This window comes from Sardina pilchardus, chromosome 2, assembly GCF_963854185.1.
Source record: "Sardina pilchardus chromosome 2, fSarPil1.1, whole genome shotgun sequence".
Classification (NCBI taxonomy): domain Eukaryota; kingdom Metazoa; phylum Chordata; class Actinopteri; order Clupeiformes; family Clupeidae; genus Sardina; species Sardina pilchardus.
The window spans coordinates 4,894,346-4,914,727 of record NC_084995.1 but is presented as its reverse complement, the minus strand read 5'-3'; the positions used below and the strand labels follow the sequence as shown (position 1 = coordinate 4,914,727).

General features: G+C 39.6%; 1 protein-coding gene across 1 annotated transcript in view; it reads left to right on the top strand.

Annotated features, from left to right (window-relative positions):
• The window catches only part of wls (Wnt ligand secretion mediator), a 118,233-nt gene that overhangs the window by 11,467 nt on the left and 86,384 nt on the right, over window positions 1-20,382 (top strand). The window contains exons 2-4 of the mRNA XM_062517234.1: window positions 4,409-4,684; window positions 16,143-16,267; window positions 16,745-16,906. Of these exons, the coding sequence (XP_062373218.1) occupies window positions 4,409-4,684; window positions 16,143-16,267; window positions 16,745-16,906 (563 nt within the window). The remainder of the gene's footprint in view (window positions 1-4,408; window positions 4,685-16,142; window positions 16,268-16,744; window positions 16,907-20,382) is intronic.

Sequence of the window (20,382 nt, the reverse complement as noted above, 5' to 3'; positions counted from 1 at the left end):
AATGTTTTGGTGCACAAATGGTCTTGCTCTTTGGATGACAGCCAGAGGATAATATCTAACTAGCTAGCTAGTATAGTTCAATTCATGTCTCAGGATTTACTTGATGAATGGATAAATGTCACCGAAAATTATCACGGTAAGATTATAGATCATTAAGCTTTAGGCCATTGTGTTTGGTGGATTGCTTTCTAATTGCATAACTTATTAGCAAGCTAGTTAGTTGCATATGTTGAACGTACCTGTTGAGTTATTTATCGCTAACATTAGCTACTGATAGGTACATTAGATGTACAGTATAACATCGTGAAATTAATGTCACTGTTCTAAGGTGCGCCGTGTTTGGCTGCGTCACCCGTCAAACTGGTCAAAGTTTATAGTCAGATTTGTCGTGTTATTCGCTATACCATTTTATAGACAGTATGTGCTCACATCTTGATATTATTTTGGACAGTCAGTCCCGCATTTCACCCTCAGAAAAGCATGCACATATTAGCAAACGAACAATCTCCGTGGGAACTGGAATTTGTCGTGCCAGAAAATCCCTTTCAATGCAAATGAAAATCTAAAGAACTTAACGAATTTCCTTACCTAAGGATACCATTTAAAACATTTTGTGCAACACCCTTAAATAAATGCCTCCCATAAGCCTACAACTTAGGTGCTGTGTGTAGGGGTGCAACGGATCGAAAAAGTCACGGTTCGGATCGTTCCTCGGATCAAGAGTCACGGATCGGATCATTTTTCGGATCAGCAAAAAAAAAAAAAAAAAGACAAATGAACATAGTTTTGTCTTTGACGGGATGTTGTAACGTGGCTCAAGCACTTTCAGCATGTGTTTAGGCTAGTGTTGTCATGATACCAAAATTATTGTTTCGATACCGATACTAAGTCAAGAATGACTTTTTCGATTTTTTACAATTTTAGTTGATTTGGTGTTTAATCACCTTATATTGAATATTGTGTGATCATTCACACCAGTGGCCATCCAAGATTCTGCTTGACCCTCCACACACAATCTGCATAATTACTAGTAGCTACAAATGTTTAGTCATTTGTGTAGGCCTACTGATTTAGCTATCTTTAATGTGGTGTGGAGGAGTGCGCATAGGAGGTGTGTAATTGAGTCCCTGTCGCTTTAAGAAATACGTGAGGGTAATTAGGCTTCAGTCTCACGGTTTTATTCTTGAGAAAATAAGTTGGATAGCCTATAGTGCATGATGACAAGGATATTTCATTAGCTAAAATATCCTTGTAAAAAATACTAATAAAACTAACTAGTCGAAGAAAATCTTTCTGGGATCATAAAAGAGATGAGTGTCTTGCAATGCTCCTTTATGATTTTAGTGAGCACTTAGCTATCTCCAGATGTACAAGTTAGCCAATGTTGCGTAGCTTATTGCTGACATTGAACCCAACAGTACGCTAAGCCTAAATTACCTAAATATCATAGCATAGGTAGGTGCGCAACAAACTTGAGATGTAAGTGTGCACAAACAAACTTGATATTAGGCTATTATTGTGTTGCTGCTATGCAGCCACATCAGCACTTAAACTAGCAGCCATGTATTGCTGGTTATGGCATGACCGCTAACGTGTGTGAGAGCTGAAAAGACGCGCAGGCAGGCTAGGGGAGCAGAGCAGGGAGGGACTAGAAGCATGCCTTTGTGGACACGCATGTTACTTCAAAAGAACACACGGACATTATTATTAATAATTATTATAAATCAATCCGCGGATCATGTGTGTGCCGAACCGAAGATACTGATCCGAACGGATCACGGATCAATGATGATCCGTTGCACCCCTAGCTGTGTGCAACCCCGCTCTGTGTCAGAAAGAGGAGGGGCGGGTGCGGGGAGCAGCGCAGAGCTCCGGCCAGCGGCTTGCCTGGAGCAATCAAAGCGCAAATTTGAACTATATCGGTATATACTAGAGGTGGGAATCTCTTGGCACCTCACGATTCGATTCGATTCCGATTCAGAGGCTAACAATTCGATTCTAAACCGATTATCGATGCATCTCGATGCAACATTTATTTATTTTTTCTTTTTAATCACTTCCTACTTTTGTGATGATGATTAAAGAACATCAACAGATGAATTACATTCTCTAATATTTTATTACAGAAAAAGCTTATTTCCCACCACTATCCTTCCTATCCACCACAGGCCCTTGATGAAGCGTGTGTGTGTGTGTGTGTGTGTTTTCATATATTATTATTTTTAATCATTACTACTAGCCTAATTGGGTGGGGAGAAAGCTATGCCATGATCAGAAATATTATATTGCAAAGTAGGCTTCAGTAACAAATGTGTACAAAGTTGCAAAAGTTACAAAGTTACAAAATGCATGCACAGCGTCTCCTCCACTCGCACTCATCACACCGACCGGGTAGATCGGATAGCCTACTACAGCATGGAGCTTGAAGATGTACAGAAAACGATAAAACAGGATAAGGAAACAGGAAAGTCGGAGCTATTTAATCATTCTAAACATGGGCACAGTGACATTGGCTATGCGTTAGCTTTGTCGAGTGCATTAAGTGCAGCATGCTACTTGCCTATTATGACAACAAACAATCTCGGACTTTAACGATGAACAGACAAGCTTTGGATTCATTTGCAATCCATTCCATTTTGAATAAACAAACAACGCAGTTTGCTTCGTCCTTGTTGCATATTTATTAAGATCACTGTAAACATATTTCTGTAGTTCTAACATCTCGGAATCATTGTTAAGAACGTCAGTTATAACGAACGAAGTATTAAAAATTGGTCGGGTTATATCGGGCTTGGGCTCGACACGGACACAACATGCATAATTTGTCGGGCCGGGCTAGACACAGACACAACATGCACGGGCAAGGTCTTGAATTTCTAGCTTACACTGTGTAGATCTTGTCCAGCTTCACTTCGACCTCATAGAACGGCAGCTTTTAAAGTGCAGGTCAGATAGCTTAGGTTTGTTGCTCTCCATTAACTCATTTTTGACCATTTAAACTTTGTATAAAAAACTTGCACATGTGTTTGGTGCATGCCATGTAGCCTACAGATGCCTGAATAGCGGAGAACTGGCGGGCAGAAAGGTGCGTTTTCTGCTGCGCTCTGCAGCAAGCGAACAGAATGTTGCAGCAGGCGAACTAATATAATTTTTAAAAATCCGATTATTAACTTCTCTGCATCTAGCATCGAATCATTCAAGACAGAATCGCGATGCATCTAAGAATCGATTATTTTTCCCACCCCTAGTATATACGATATGGTCTAATTTTATATCTCATTTTTAAAAATATCGATATATCTTAAATATCGATATATCGCCCAGCCCTACTTCTTATGCAAGGTCAATCAGGCCCAACTTGCAACACCTGCACACCTTCAGTCACCTGGACAGACAGACAAGCGTTGTAAAAGGGGCGGGGCTGGCGCAGAGCGCACAGACCCGACAGGGTCCTGACACTATGTTTTCTTTGTGTCATCATGTTGTTCTCCACACTGTTTTTTTTTTTTTTTGTGTGAGAGCTCAGAACAGTTGCACATTTTGATTTTGTTATTGGTCAAATGTGGGACAGCTAATTAAACATGCTTGTAATGCATTAATAGAATGGGTTACATTTTTATGTGTCGGATGGTGGGGTTATGCGAGCCGAGTCAGGATATAGGTGGTGGTATGCAAGGAAAAAAGTTTGGGAACTGCTGCTTTAAAGGAATAGTTCGGAATTTTGGACATAGGACCTCATTTCCAACTTTACCGAGGTGATATAGGTTGGTGGAGACCGTTTTTATCGCGTTTAGCCCCTTCCTTCAGTTGCAGCGTCCCCCTTTGCTAACGCTGGTTTTGAGCTAACATATTTCTACGGTAACATCAGTCTGACATCAACAACAGTCTTACTCACTCCACCGCACACCCGAGACAAGTCAATTAAATCGTCGGACTATCGATATACATGTCCGTGTTGATAGAATAATTTTAGAAATAAAACTAACCTTGCAACTCAATGATTTATTACATTTTGAGGGACTAGTTTCTCAATATCAATCCGCCACTGCCATACAGGGAACAAAGTAGGCTATTGCAATGCGATGCAAAGTTTGTTTTATTTCTAACATGGTTCTATCAACACTAGGCATGTGCATCGATAGTCTGACGTTAAAATGTACTTGTTTCGGGTGTTCTGTGGAGTGTTTTCAGTGGCAGGCTGGATGTTACCGTTGACTTGCGCTATCTTGGCACCAGATTAGCACGGGATGAACGCTGCAACTCATAGGAAGGGCAGAAATTCACTGAAAATGGTCTTCACCGACCTATATCACCCAGACTGAGTTGGAAATGAGGTCCTATGTCCAAAATTCCGAACTATTGCTTTAAGCCATTTAACCATTGAAATAATGTTTTTCCCCCCTTCCAGCACCAAGCCCAACTACTGCTGTCCCCTACATAGCTACAAAGTGTGTTGATGTTGTCCATCACAATCAGAGGAGCAGTAAATGGTTTACACCCTGGGGTCCCAACCAGTGCAATAAGATCCGGGATTTTGAGGAGGCCACAGTGAAGAGGATTGAAGCTAATAACATCGTTTTTGCAGTACACATCCCTGGACCAAACAAAGAGATGAGCCCTTGGTTTCAGTTCATGCTGGTCATCCTCCAGTTTGACATTGCATTCAAACTGTACAACCAAATTGGTAAGGAGTGGAATTTATTTGCTCTGTGGATTGATTTGTGGGATTAACAGTCATGTGGTCTAACCACCTTTTCTTGGAATAGATTGGGGCTGACCCTACATTCATCAGAAAATATGCCTCTAAATACACTTGCAATTCCCTGTAATGCATACTAGGCATAGTATTTAAGAAGAAGAATAATATTGCAAAGCTGTAGCCATGAAATCACTGTAGACCCAAAGAGGAAAATTATAATGAACTATACTGTTAAACTGGAGAAAATGAATGAACAGTTGCTTTTATTTTGAGTCTTAACCCTTTTGTGCCCATGCGGAACATTCCATTTTTGGTGTTTGATGACCTCACACACAAAAAAAAACAAATTTCTTGAATATATTACATACCATCAATGGGATATTTCCAGACATACCATTGTAACCAGAATTATCAGTTCTATGAATGTTAATAAAATAATGAACGGTTTCAAAAATCCTCCCCAAATGTTAAATTCATTGACAAATTTTGGATTGTCAAAGGGAAAAATATAGAGTGTATGATATGTTCAGCAAGTTGTGGGGTATTTAGCAAGAAACTGAATTGGAATATGCTGAACCTTTTAAAAGTTATGATATATTAAGTGATCAGTATAATAACATACAGGAAATGGGATTTAGAATGTTGACAGAATTCACATTCTCGTTCTCACAAACAACATAAAAGTATGCGTAAAAACGATTTATGAAGTCAGAAACAATGGTTTAGATGTATTTGATCTATAAGAATAGAACATTTATTTGTACGTGAACAAATGATACACTCAATGATACAGTAGCTTGATTTACTACATGCAGAGCCTTAAAACGAACATGACACAAACAATTTGGCCCACAATTCCTGCAGAGACTTGGTTTCCCAGTAGCAATGGATATTAGGGACGAAAGTGTAAATGATCAATCCTAGAATCCTAGTGTCAGATGTACCGTTTTAGATTCGTACAGATGGTACGGGTTGAGAATGCTCCTTTCTTTCCCGCACATCGGGACTCCCGAAGCATCGGGAAAACTGCAACCGCAAGGGGGCAACATAGACCGCCCTAATAATATGAAGGTTCGGCTCATGGAAAAACCCGAGGACACCGCGCTGGTGACAAGCGGAGAAAAGAGACATGACGCTCGGCATGTTAGATTGCAGTTGCAGAGTTTTCGAATGTTTACAGCCTACCTCACAGCTCTCTCACTCGACGTAGCCTATAACTCAGTCAGTCCAGCAGAGATGCCAGAGCAACGTTTTGGTCAATGGAGGGGGAGAGAAATGCTCCGCATATCCGTCTCATTTAATCATTAAAATGAAAGTGATGACTGGCGAAATTAATCAAACGACGTTTCAATAAACCATTGTTGAAATGAATGAAAATGGTTTTAGAAAATCGCCTATAGGCCTATCAGAAGGAAATAGCCTTCCATTCAACCTGAAATACTCGAAAGGCAACCTTAGATTAATTCATGAATTCATTACGGTTAGCCTACAAGACCGCATTTCCGTGTATAGGCTATTTTAAAACGGAGGCATGTTCATTTTAACCGGCGACGCTGGGTAGCCTACATGTACCCAGCACTTGTTATCACAGATTTTGTCCCCACCACTTTTGACGACTGAAAATAAAATGTATTTAACAGAAATCTCTTTAATACATGCCTATGCTTGTCATTTTACTTATTACCGTAGGCTACATGCATGGAGAAGATCGCGCATTTTGTAACATTGTAACAATGGATGGTCAGATATGCGATAGGGCAGTGAGGGTGATTCATTGTAACCATCGACTAGGAGGCCTAGCTCCGCAATATAAGTCTAGCAACGTATGTATCGTATGCATGTTCATGTTGATTCAGAGATAGGCATAGACTACCATAGGCTTCTGGGCGTCAAGCTATATGACAGCATTTTATCATGTGGTGAATTAATAACTAACGTCAGTTTAACATGTCAGAACTTTTGATCGGCGTTTCAAGTCCATAGGGCGAATAAAGTACAACAATGTTAACAATCGAGCTGTGGCGCAACTGGTTGGAGCATGTGCAAGGTACGCCAGCGACCGGGGTTCGAAACCCACTCGGAGAACCCCTCCGGAAATCATCAAGACGAAAGTTGTGGTTTTATTAAAAAATGAAAGATTTTCTGTTTTGCGATTTTTTTTTATGTTTGCGATGTCTGCTGAAAAGAAAAGTTAATAGCCTATGTGAATTTGTGGTTCAGCGCACACTCACGCATACTTTTACATTGACGAGTCGGGCTCAGGTGTCTGTCGAGAGAGAAGAGGGAGAGGCAGTCGTCCTCAGTGCCACATATAGGTAGGCTATAATGTAGTGAACTGGTTAGACGAGTGTGGGGGAGGGGGCATGATCGCACAAGACAATTGCTCTTCATGAAATGGATCTCACATAGGCTACGGCTGTCGATTTTTAAATGTAGCCTAGGCCTACTACACCACTTGCGAAATCGGACGTGGCACATAGCCTAATTATTAGGCTACTGGATTTAATATAGCAAATCCATGGACTTTGTTCATCCTATATATACAATAAGTATAAAATCCGACAATCCAAAACGATAACGAGATCTCCCAGAAACGAAAAACAAGTGTGTTGAGTAGCCTAGTCCTTCCAACAATCTCAGCTTTTGCGTTTGATAGATAAAAGGCATCCTGTCCTGCTGTATTCCAATGAGAAAAAAAACATCCAAGGTATAGGGTCACGGTAATGCAGAATGCATGAATCTCTCTCTCTCTCTCTATATATATATAGACCTGGCTTTTTACCAAATGGCGAACCTCGAAAATTATTTAGGATATAGAGCCATGGCCATTACGCACTACAGTTATTTTTTAGGCTATTGTTTTATTTGAGTGTTTTTGTCTACCATGGCAAACATAGTTTAAACGTTCGCTCTAAACTTATGTATTGTTTTAAGAGAATATGTCAATGATAATGGCACTTTGTAAAAACAACAAATTCTTAGGATTTGTCCTCTCACCTGCAGCAGGCCCATTCAAAAGCCCATCCACCTCATTTGCATTTGAAAGAGCCAATCACTAAAGTGACACATTTAGTCTGGAAAAAGTAGCAGGCTAGCCTGCTTTATGAGTTTTTTTGACCCCTCTAATAAATTGCCTATAGGCCTACTACGATATGGAGGAAGGGCTGCCTAACTGTTCCCCCTAAGAGTTTTTTCATAAGATAAAATGTTTACGCTATTTAAGTTTAGGATTTGGTAGACAAGACAACCTCGGAAAAGTTCTTCAGATAAACATTTTTTTATTGAATTAAAGGAAAGAAAATGTATCACCGGGGTTTCGGGGCTTGCGAAGGCATTCGTTGATCTTATCGATGCAGTCCTTGCGGCCACTTCTCCCCATCGTAGGAAACTTTCTGTTTAGTGTTGACAACACAAAGGCCTTCACGTTGTGTGGCAGTGCTTGCTTGCCCTTCGATCCATCCCAGTTGGTGGTTTTGCACCTGTCCCTGAGTTATAGTCTATATCATGGGTCTTCAACCGGGGGTCAAGGCGTTCTGCGTGAATTCATTAATCCAACGTTCTCCGCGATGTCATACCATCAAAATGAAACGATAGCGACAATCTTGTGTGTTTGTGTTTCCTTGTGTAAGACAAGTTATATTTACACAAGATGCAGAGGCTCTCTGTCTGTATCAGGTTGAGCAAATGAAGCTTTGCCTGAATTTAGCTGAATTTATACCACCAGAGAGGGTTAAAGCGGAGCTTCTCACACTTGAATATTAATTCGCCAATGTGAATGTAACGGTAAACACAGCAACGTTGTATCTAAGACAGCGGCAATATAAACGAAAATGACAGTAGCAGTGGTATAAACGGGATAATCAACTCCGCGCCGTGCGTTTATAGGAAAATAATGCACTGCAATAATGCCTGCGGCGTCGGGACCTTATTAACACTTAAAACGTGCATTATTTTCCTAGAAACGCACGGTGCGTCGTTGATTATCCCTTACATATCCACCTTAGTTGACCCTTGTGACATTCATTCTATTATAGGGCGAGTTTATGCAACACTATGTAAAGAATTATCAGAAACGAGTTGTATAAAGCAGTTACCCCCCTGTTAATAATAACTTATGTTTAGAATGTGTGCGTTCGTGTGTGTGCGTGCGCGTACGTGCATGCATGTAGGCACTAATGACTGACGGTTCAAATGATAGGCATGATTTGAGGTGTGCCAGGTGTGGGGGTCCGTGCTCAGTCTCTCTCACAGCCAAGGGGTCCTTGGGCTGAAAAAGGTTGAAGACCCCTGGTCTATATGAGTAAGCGCTTATGCTCTAACCGCATAATAAAAGAAGCACCTGGGTGGTTGACGTTTTAGGCCGAAAAAAAGTTTTTGAAAAAAAATTCAGATATTATGGATGGGAATCACTTAGTTCTGTTGTACTGACTCTCCCATTCCCAAAATATGTATGATCTTTTAGAATTTGTATTGGAATTCATATTTATTCACTAATGTCTTGTGTTGGTGACTAAAATTGTCATATGGTGTGACATGAAAGTTATTGTGTGTAAAACTATGATGGGGTATATATTTATTATGTGAGTCAGTGTATCATAATTTTCTATCTTTACTTCATCAAGATCTAGCATTTCCTTGTGGAAATGTATTATATTTTACAGTATATGTATTCATCAATACACAAAGTAAGGTATTTGTCCCCAATCTTTCAATAAACTTTATATTAATTTGGACATATCTTGATACAAAAGAAATCAAATGCATACAATGTTTGCTGACCCTATTTCCTATCTGTTCCATTCAGATTTGTATGATTTAGACTCCCAAAGCCTTTTTATTTTCATAATTTCTTGATGTTTCTTGATGTCACACCAAATGATATGGTGTCACACCATATGATAAATCACACCAAATAACAATCTGTTAACGCAAAAATGTGAATATATGCATTTCACAAACAATAAATCATAGTTTAAGACAAATTTATCACATAAAGGATCACTGTTAAAAACTCAGAACTTTATAAAAAGATATTGTATAGCACTTGGGTAATAGGAGCCACATATTAAATAATAAATGTTAACAAAATGTTAAATATGCTAAAATATGCATAACACTAAACTATTAGTTAAACATATGTTTGAAAAAAACATTATTTATGTAAGAAAATACAGATTATATCATATAGTGTGACAAATAAATCATATGGTGTGACAGCAAAACCCCATCACACCATATGATATGGGGTCACTCCATATGAGGTTTCATGCACTTAGCAGAACAATGAGTCTTGTGGCTACATGCTAGGACCAAAATCATATGCTCACTTTAACATGGTAACATAGATTTAAAGATAATTTTGACCAAAAAACTATTTACTTTTGACATTTTCCTGAAAAATGGGTCACACCAAAAGACAGCGAAAAGGGGAACTGAGATAGGAGTGCTGGAAATACTTGATTGATTGAAAGAAATATGAGAGATAACTCACCAGGTAAACTTTCAATGTCCTTCTGAGAAGTTATTATACTTCCTGAATGAAAAAGGACCCCCTATCCCTAACGGTCTCCACACAATTGCCCATTTAAAAAACATAATTTAAGGTCACACCATATGATATTGATTTTTGGGACAAAATGTTTTTGTTTATGGCTTGTTCAAAAATATTATGCCTGGACTTTAAACACTACAGACTTACAAGTAGACATCTTTGGTATTAATTGTATTTAAGTAATGGGAAAATATATTCATTTTATTTTGTTTTATTCAAAATCAAACTTTATGAAATGGGCTCGGGACAGTCACACCATATGAGCTTTTCCTGGTTTGGCTGAAAATTTTCAGAAATAGGAATATGACTGGCTTGAATGGTCCATATGTTCATATAAAGCAGGTTTTTCTGAACAATATAACCACATTTATTTGCAAATTAGACATTTCTTTACTTAAGTCTGACACTCTGGACCAAAAAAAGGCCATGTCATGTCAACCACCCACCTGCATTCCACAGCAGTGCTTATGGCAAGGCTATTAACACCTGTCACTGAGCTATGGACAAGTAGTTATGCTCGAAAATTATCATAATAACAGACACACCTAATTGTATGGCTCTATGTTTAAACACATAAAATTAGCAAGCATTTCCTCCCGATAGCAGCAACGTTTGCTTTCTTTTTCTGTCGGTCCGCGGTTGCTTGGTCAATTGCGCAGCAAATTATCAGATCACCGGACCTAATTTCACTCCATGTCTCGCGGACCAGCAGCAGTCTCCACGTTTCGCGGCCCATAGTTTGAGAAACGCTGCATTAAAGTGTCATTTGGTTGTAGGCTATGTTTAGCGATTTCTTTGTGTGTTTTTCATTGTAGTGTGTGTGCATTGAGTAGTTCCTTAAAATACGGAACAAAGAGCGTCCCGTAGCCTATCTGTTCAATACGAAAGAAGACTAACTATTACCTATATATTTCTTATAACGAAACGCGAAGAAAAAAATACGAGGACTGACCGTCTCGTTTCTCCGCGTTTCCCCCAATACCATGGCGACAAAGAGAAATAAATATGATTTGACATTTAAGCTGATTGCTGACAAATTTGCCACACAATTCGGGAGAAGCAGCGGACAGGAGCGCCACCACAAGCAAGCACTTCTAGCCCAAATTAACATGGCAACGTTGCCTATGACTAAAGTGTCTAAGTAGGCTAGTCCTACTAATATTACATTTGATTGGTAACATGTTTGTAGAGCGCCAGTTTACCCATCCCCTACATCAAAACAGCTTAATCAATCAAAGAATCAGCTGTGTCGGCGTTAGGCTGTAGGCGATTTTCTATAACCATTTTCATTCATTTCAACAATGGTTCATTGAAACGTCGTTTGAATAATTTCGCCAGTCATCACCTTCATTGTAATGATTAAATGAGATTAAGGAGTCGACTATTGACGGATATGCGGTCTTCATCATTTTGAAATGCGGGATGAAACTTTCTGCCACCTGGTGGTTGTTTGGGTACATTGCCTTAGCCTCGAAAAAAATCGGCTTGACGGCCTGCGGGATCTCTTCGGGAGTCCCGCGGGAGAAGGTGCATTCTCAACCCGTACCCACTGTAGATGACGTGACTGAAGTATGGATCTTGTTTTTCAAAGCTGGTGGGCAAAGTTTACACCTAAATGTCATATTATTCCCTTCCCCATCGATTTTGTCATAAAAATCTCTAAGGTTTTGATTTGATTTGATTTATTTGACCAACTCATATTTAAAATAAAAAGAACAACAAAAGAAATAATAACAATAAATAGATCAAATAAACTCCATGAATAAAAATTAGACACTTGCAAATAGCAGACAAATACTGTCAATAGCAGCCACTTTCTTATTGTACATTTAAAACTATCCAGATTTCTTATTGACTTAATATGACTTGGCAATCCATTCCACAGACTAGAAGCTACACACAAAAAAGAAGCTTTCCCTATGTCACTTTTTACTCTAGGAAGTACAAAGTCTGTGGACCTGCCCCTAGTGGAGTAGTGATGGACATCTCTCACAATGTTAAGATAGTTCATTAAATATCTAGGGACATCTCCAAAGACAATCCTATGGACCACACTCAGCTCAATCTGATCTCATGTTCATGATAGCTCTTTGTTTATGCATAACCTCTCATAATTCATGAAAACCAAGAAAAAATATAGCCGCAAGCGGCGATGGCGGGCCCGAGCACCTGCGGTGCGGACCCGTGACATTTCGGAATCTAACAAAGCAACATGTGTGGATTGGTGTGCATGTGCATGAGCAACACACATGCCCACTAAATTTGGTTAATTTTCGTGAATGTATGTGTCAACCGCAACAGACAACACACTAGGTGGTGCTATAGAGTCCCTAAGCCACACCCTAGGCCAAAGCTCTGTCTCTGACTATCGATAGCAACAACACACACGTCTACCAAATTTGGTTCATTTTCGTGAATGTTTGTGTCAACCACAACAGATAACGTGCTGCTAGGTGGCGCTATAGAGTCCCGAAGCCACACCTTAGGCCAGAGCTTTGTCTCTGATTAGCAGAAGCAATTCCACATGTAGCTGCCAAATTACATCCAATTTATAACCTTTTTTCTGCCTAGAACACCAACTTCCTGTTTCTTAATAAGACGTCATAATTCAAACCTTCGCCATTTCAATATACTTCGAAAATTCAAAAATCTGGTCGCAATTCCTCTTATGCAACCCCTCGATCATTTTAGTGCTTCTATTATATGATTTCGATAAACCGTCTAGGAGAAGTGTTTCAAAATATGTGATGTGCAAAAATCATAATCATAATCATAACTCAAATTCCTCTAAGATTCACTATGTAGTTTAAATGTAAAACTTGTTTAGATTAATACAACACACATGCCTACCAAATAGGGTTAATTTCTATGCATGTATGTGTCAACCACAACAGTGCTAGGTGGCGCTATAGAGGCCCTGATTATGGACGTTATCTCAATTTTCACGTTAAGCTTTCTCATGTTAAGCGTTTTAGAATGTCCCGGCTATGCTGTAGGCTACGATTTCACAGCGCAGCAGATTGCAGGGTTAAATGTAACGCACACTTTTTATTTAGATGTAAGAATTTATTAGGCCGTGTTATTGGTCAATTGAACACATTACTAAGACGTTAACCCTAAAATGTACAGTTGAATTGGATGAGTTTTCACGACCTTCTTAACTATGCGTATAAGAATGATAGGCTAATAATAATAAAAACGATTGTCTTGCTCTAAAATGGGATGTCAAAAATGACAAATGTAATCACCAAAAATAGAATTTCAAGCTTTTTTTGGGTCCGTGTAGGCCTACCATCCGTTCATTGGTTAACTCTACTCTGAAATAAAAATCAGGAATGAAAAAATATTGCCCTTAATAGAATTTCGAGTCGTTTTCTCACAATGGATTTTCATGTCATGTATTAAAAATGGCAAAAGTCCAGTTTCCATTGCAATAAATTGGAGAATTGAGATGATTATGCGATTTCCTGAGCGACAAGCACGCAGGCATACTTCAATGGAGCCTCTCGTTAATGGTTAGGCCAAGCCTTCTTAAGCTGCATGCTTTAGAAAGTTAACGTAATGGAGATGTTAAAAAGAACTAGCCTACTTTTTGGCTAGCAAACAAAGTCACCGCCGTTTAGCTAATGGCAAACTGTCCTAAACATTGCGTTCGTTTTTGTGACTTATGAAGCATATCCGTGATAAGTTGAGCAGACACTGCTGTTTCATTGAAAGAAGGTAGGCCTAATAAGCATTTCTTTCCCTTTCCATTGACCAAAACTTTGCCCTGGCATCTCTGCTGGACTGACTGAGTTACGTCGCGTCAGAGAGCTGTGAGGTAAAACATTAGAAAACTCTGCAACTGCGATCTGAGATGCCCAGCGTCATGTCTCTTTTCTCCGCTTGTCACCAGCGCGGTGTCTTCGGGTTTTTCCGGTATGAGCCGAACCTGCATGGTATAGAGCTCCACAGTCCCGCCCCTCCTCCGAGAGAGGTGCTTGCCCGGAAGTAAATTTCTCATTCATTTCTCCCATTGACTTCTGGAAAAATCCGGATATAAAGAGTTTTAATCCATGCCTTAGGCTAACCAGCTGCGATGTGACTCATAAGCATATAACTTACAATTTCGAGTGAAAAAATGAACAGAAAATGTAAAAAAAGCGAAAGGTACAAGACTGTGTACATATGTGACCCTGTAAAGCGGAACCAGTCGTTTCGGTAAAATGTATTAAATTAAGTTATTGTGCTCACGTGAACGGCCATAAACTAAGCTTTCCAACGATATGTATATCGAGGGTATTACACAAACTATCGCTAAGATAACCGCATCCAAAGTTGACATGGTTCTCCTGTCACGATATGCCAGAAGAGGAGAAATCACCTGTTTAAGCGGCGCGTGCACAACGGGAATGACAGCAAATGTGTTGAATCTTCGTCGGGTTTAACGGTCAAAACGTAGGTTTTTCAGTGAAATGCGTTCACGATATGAAACTGTAGACTGTATACAGCCGAATTATGCGAAAACGTGAAATTCAACATTTTAACCCGGAAGTTTGTTATTGTTGATTTTCTCAAAATAACGATGTGCGCAAAACGACTGATTTCGCTGTGAATGGTCACATATCTTAAATTCCGAGTTAGAGAACTCAAATCCCATGATGCTTTGCAAACGTACACACATTTCCAACATTTGCAGTCTAACGATAGTTTAACATGGTTCCATATTAATCTGAGAAAAGAAGATGATTACTTCCTACCGTTTCCATTGAGTAAATTCAACCTTCAAGATGAGAAAACCGTTCTTTTTCGGAAGACCACACATCGGTCCTGACAGCCCTGCAGCCATTTTAAGTTTTGAAGTTCCGGTTTTGTTTGAACATTCATGTTATTTAATGAAAACATGTATCCTTGAACTATGCGTGATTTTCGTAAAACCGAATGAAACCTAATTATGTTCACGTACTTCTTAAAGTGACAGGCACTCAATTAGACCTACACACCACCCCTGTAATATCATTAAAGACAAGTGTAATCAATATGAAGTATTGAAATTACTGAATATTCTGAGTAATTATGCATATGCTATAGGCTACATTGTTAACAAAATATATAAAGTGTATGAAATAGAAACAAGACGAGCCATTTTCTGAGCAGGGTTGAGCAGAGACTACGATTGCCACAGCTCTGAATGATCTGTATCCAGCCTAAGGCAATAAGGTTTTGCCTATATTTTTGTAATGTAATAGACACAGTCACACTTTTTAAAAACTATTTCAGCTTGTGTAGGCCTATCAGTGCTTTCTTATTGAACACAATACCGCGATAATACCCAAAATGTACATTGTTTACATTGTTTACATTGTACTGTATGTTGTGTGTGGTGTCTTAAGATGCTGGGACCTTGAATTTCCCCTTGGGGATCAATAAAGTATCTATCTATCTATCTATCTAAAATATCATTTTGGTCACAATAACCGTGGGGTTAAATTTTCATACCGTTACATCTCTACTTGGCAGTATAATGTATGGAACGGTTGAATATATATTGGCTGGTAAAAATGTTAAGTGGCTGGTAGATTTTAAAATCTACCTGCCACAGTGGCAGGTGGACAAAAGTTAATTTCCTTCCCTGCCTCATACAGGCATATGCTACCACACAGCCGCTGCGCTCCTCAGCCGAGCAACGTCTAGCTCTTCCACCAGCACACTCAGGCCAATCCAAAATTTAATTTAAGCACAAGCGGCGATGCACAGATCTGAAGTGTGTGCTATTTGTTTGTAACCATCTCTGCATTATTTGTTTTAATACATGATCTTTTACACAACATTTATTTATCACAATTTTCATGCACTGGTAATTCCTTGGAATTGATTTTTTTTTTTAGTTAAATTTGGTTTCTGTTTCAACAGATGATGGAGCTGTGGTAACCATAGATGTGGGTTTGGCTTATAGAGATGATTCACTCAGTGAGTGGACCAAGATGGCACACTCAACTGAGCAGCGGAAGCTGAGCTGCAATTTCACAACAGAAAAGGTAAACCATAATACTGTATGTACAGCAATTTTCCAACAAATTTCAAATTCTGTTGTCTTTAGGAAGAGATGTCTTAAATCAAGAAAAATTTGATTTACTTCATGTCAAATGATTTCACAAGAAAGTTCTAGGTACGTCTTTTTATACTGACAACAATACCAACTAGGTTTTTTTTTTGATATAAGGTTAGACACTGGTTAGATTTTATTTTCAGAAGCAGTTTTTTTCCCCAGTGTAGACCTGCTCTTTTTTTCTCATTTCCAATTCAGCTATTTTGTCAATATCGTGGCTGATAATCCGATCCTAATATCGGTGCATCACTAGTACAATGTTATCAGTGTTTAATCTGAAGAAAAATTGCATAGTACTGCTAATTGTATTTGGTTTTTAATATAAACATTCTAAAATTATGTCAGTGTGTCTATCATTACTTTCAGTGTTTTCACACAGTTACATTTCTATTCATGTTCCCTTCAGACCATTGAAAATGAGGGGCGATACTATGAATGTGACCTCTTACCTTTTATGGAAATGGGCAACGTCGCTCACAAGTACTATCTCCTTAACATTCGACTGCCCGTGAATGAGCGTAAAAGGTTGAATATTGGTATTGGAGAGATAAAGGACATCAGACTTGTGGTGAGTACACCTTGTGACCCTCATATCCTAATCGTTGGTTAGTTGCCATAGCTATATTTACCATATAGCTACAGTTGAGATCACAATTATTCATACCCCTGGCAAGTATTGATTAATGTTGATTTTATCTTGATCAGTATGTTTGTTCTGACTGAAAATTACACTGCTGACACTAGTGATTGCAAGATGAAGCTTCTTGAAATCTTGAAGCTTTCAAGCCAGGTGTATTGAAAAGTGGTTAATTTCTCAAGTCTTCGAATGCACCCTAGGACACTTACTGGTCAAAAAAATAAAACCCAAGCCCCACCTAAAGTGAACCACAAGTCGAAGCAGTGGAGTCATATGAGACTTTTGATGTCAGACATGACGTACAATCACCAATACAACTCAAGCCTTAAAGGAATTATCCGGAGTAAAATGCACTTAAGACCAATTTACGGATGATTGGGAGTACATTTGAGTTGACATCAAATCATGTCATTCGGATGTGTTTTGAGAAAGTTCGATTTTACCGTTCACTTCCAGGCTAACGAGTTTTGGCACAAAACGGTAAAATCGAACTTTATAAAAACACATCCGAATGACATGATTTGATGTCAACTCAATGTATGTACTCCCAATCATCCGTAAATTGACCTAAAGTGCATTTTACTCTGGATAATTCTTTTAATACTGGGCTATGCTGGGAATGACGTTCCCGACACACACTTTGGAGCCTCTACGCAGAAGTCCGCAGCGAGGGCAAGTAAAACTTGAAAAGCACTCCTAGAGTGCAGACCCCCGTCAAACGCGTCCTGGATTCAGACAGTGATCCGGATCACTCCCAGAATTTAATCGTTTCTTCCTTGGGTAGCCTAATTTCAGCCCTTTCCTGAACATTTCATCAAAATCATACGTTTTTGAGTTACAGTATCTTACTAACAAGCAGACAAATAAACACAAACCCCGATGAAAACATAACTTCCTTGGCGGAGATTATAATTATCAAATTAAAAGCACACTACGACAGGTCTACTCGTGTGATCATGCATGCATTTACAGGCAAATGAGTGTTTGTTAAAGATTGCGTTAAAGATTTTGTGGATTTTAATGCAACACAAGAGAGCATTTAGCGATGGGACAGTTGTGAATAAGTGCTTTTAACACCCTGGAGCCTAAATCCCTCCCTGGGGATTTGAAAAACTGTTCCAAACACATCTCAATCTCTGCTAGTTTTTGTCCCAGAAGCATATAAAAACACCATTGGAAACCTTTAATCAGCTAGTTTCCAAATATATAGCCTATGTTTTAAAGGAGAATGTATGGCAATGACGGTGGCACTTTGTAAAAACAATAAAATCAATTCCTAGGATTCAGTCCTCTCACCTGCAACAGGCCCAATCAAAAAGCCCATTCACTTTAATTTGCATTTAAAAGAGCCACTCTCTAAGTGGAACATTTAGTCTGAAAAAAGTAGTAGGCTAGTTTAGGAGAGTTTTTTTTACACCTCCAATAAATTGCCTACTCACACTTACTGATTAGCAGCTCATTTGATTCTCCCTATCAGGTAGGCTATGTGAAAAAGATGGGGGAGGGGGCTGCCTAGCTGGCACATCGTTACCCCCTAAGAGTTTTTTCATAAGATGAAATGTCTAAAGGCCCGATCACATTGTAGACAGCATGCGCTGCGCTCACCGCTAGGTTGCTCTTGGTTGAGATAACGTTGTCAATTTTTGTTGCTGTTACCGCTCCTATTTCTATGGTTACTGCTGGGCTCCGCGCAGAAGACCATTCACTTACAGCGCGCCGCGGTCAAAGTTCAATTATTTCAACTTTGACCGCGGTACGCGCAACAGCGGCAAAGCGGCAAAATGCCGCCGGCGCTGCGCTTTGCTGCGCTTAACGGCAGAGCCGCTTTTGCGCTCTCAACCCATTGAAATGAATGGGTTTCATAGCGCATGCCGCCTGTAATCTGATCGGGCCTTTAGCCAGGGGTTGGCAACCTGCGGCTCTAGAGCCGCATACGGCTCTTTAGCGCAACCCTGGTGGCTCCCTGGAGCGTCTTCAAAAATGTATGAAAATGAATGGGGGGATTTTTGTTTGTTTGTTTTAATATGGTTTCTGTAAGAGGACAAACATTCTTAACGTTTTCCAATGTTGTAAAAATGTGCACAATAAATATTAAAGTTCAACATTTCTGTCAACAAAGATTTATAGCCTGCGCCACACGTTTCAGGGCGGCGCCGTGCCAGGCAGGTGGCTGTAAACCTATGGTTGTAAACAAACCGGCGGGTGTGTCAGCATGGGCCATGCCATGGAACCCAAAGGGAAAAAGAGAAAGATAGCCGATGAGATCAGAGAATTTAAGGCAGAATGGACCGAATCATTTGCTTTCATTGCCATTGCGGAAGGATTGCCTGCATGTTTGCTTTGTAATGAGAAGTTGGCGAACAACAAAGAGAAAGACATTTAGAAAGACATTTTCAGGGAAGGCATGCTACATTTGCAGCCGACTACCCAGTTGGGACTGAGAGAAAAAGTGCGATTGCAGTAGCCTACTTCTGGAGAAATTTTGTTGCAACCTGAGAGATATTAAAACGTGGAAAACAACGGTTCACGGATGGTGATTATACGAAGTTGAACTTAAAGCACAGCGGAGTAGTCATGTGGTGTGTCATTCTCTCCGAGATGCGCTGCAGGGAAAAACATTTAATCATGAAAGCTCATTATGTAGCCTCGTTGTTAGTCATTTTGATAGTAGGCTAATATAGATAATATAGCCTACACTTACAGCCTGTGTTGCCTTCATATAAGGCTTACATAAGGCGCTTCATTTTTTGCGGCTCCAGACAGATTTGTTTTTTGTTTTTTTGGTCCAAAATGGCTCTTTGAACATTTTGGGTTGCCGACCCCTGGTCTAAGCTATTTAAGTTTAGGATTTGGTAGACAAGACAAAGTTGGGAAAGTGCTTCAGATAAAATGTGTTTATTGAATTAATGAAAAGAAAATGTATCGCTGGGTTTTCGGGGCTTGCGAAGGCATTCGTTCTTGTGGAGGGGCATGTAGCCTACTGTAGGAGCACAAGCTGCCTGACAACCTAACCTGATAGGGTCGAGTCATACGTCCTCAGAAAGGTCTTCTCATTGGCTAAGAGGCCGAGTCCCAAATAGACGCATGTCTCTTTTAAACGCCTGTTGTGGTAACATGTTTGGGTCAAAGGCCAGTCTCAATAGAAGCCTGGTCTATTTTTTTAGTTTCGGGTTGCATTTAATCCTAAACACTGGCTAAACTGTTGGCTACATTGTTTAAATGTGGACAATGCAGTAGCCTAACTTTGGCGATTTTAGACCCATAGCCTACAGCGAGGCAATTTTTCCGGCACTTGATTTCGTCTTTGGAAGAGTTGGACTCTCCCTTATTACATAACCATCTATATAATGCAATGCAGCGTTGTTGCGTTTGCGGAAAACATGTATTGCTGTGAAAAGGCTTACCCA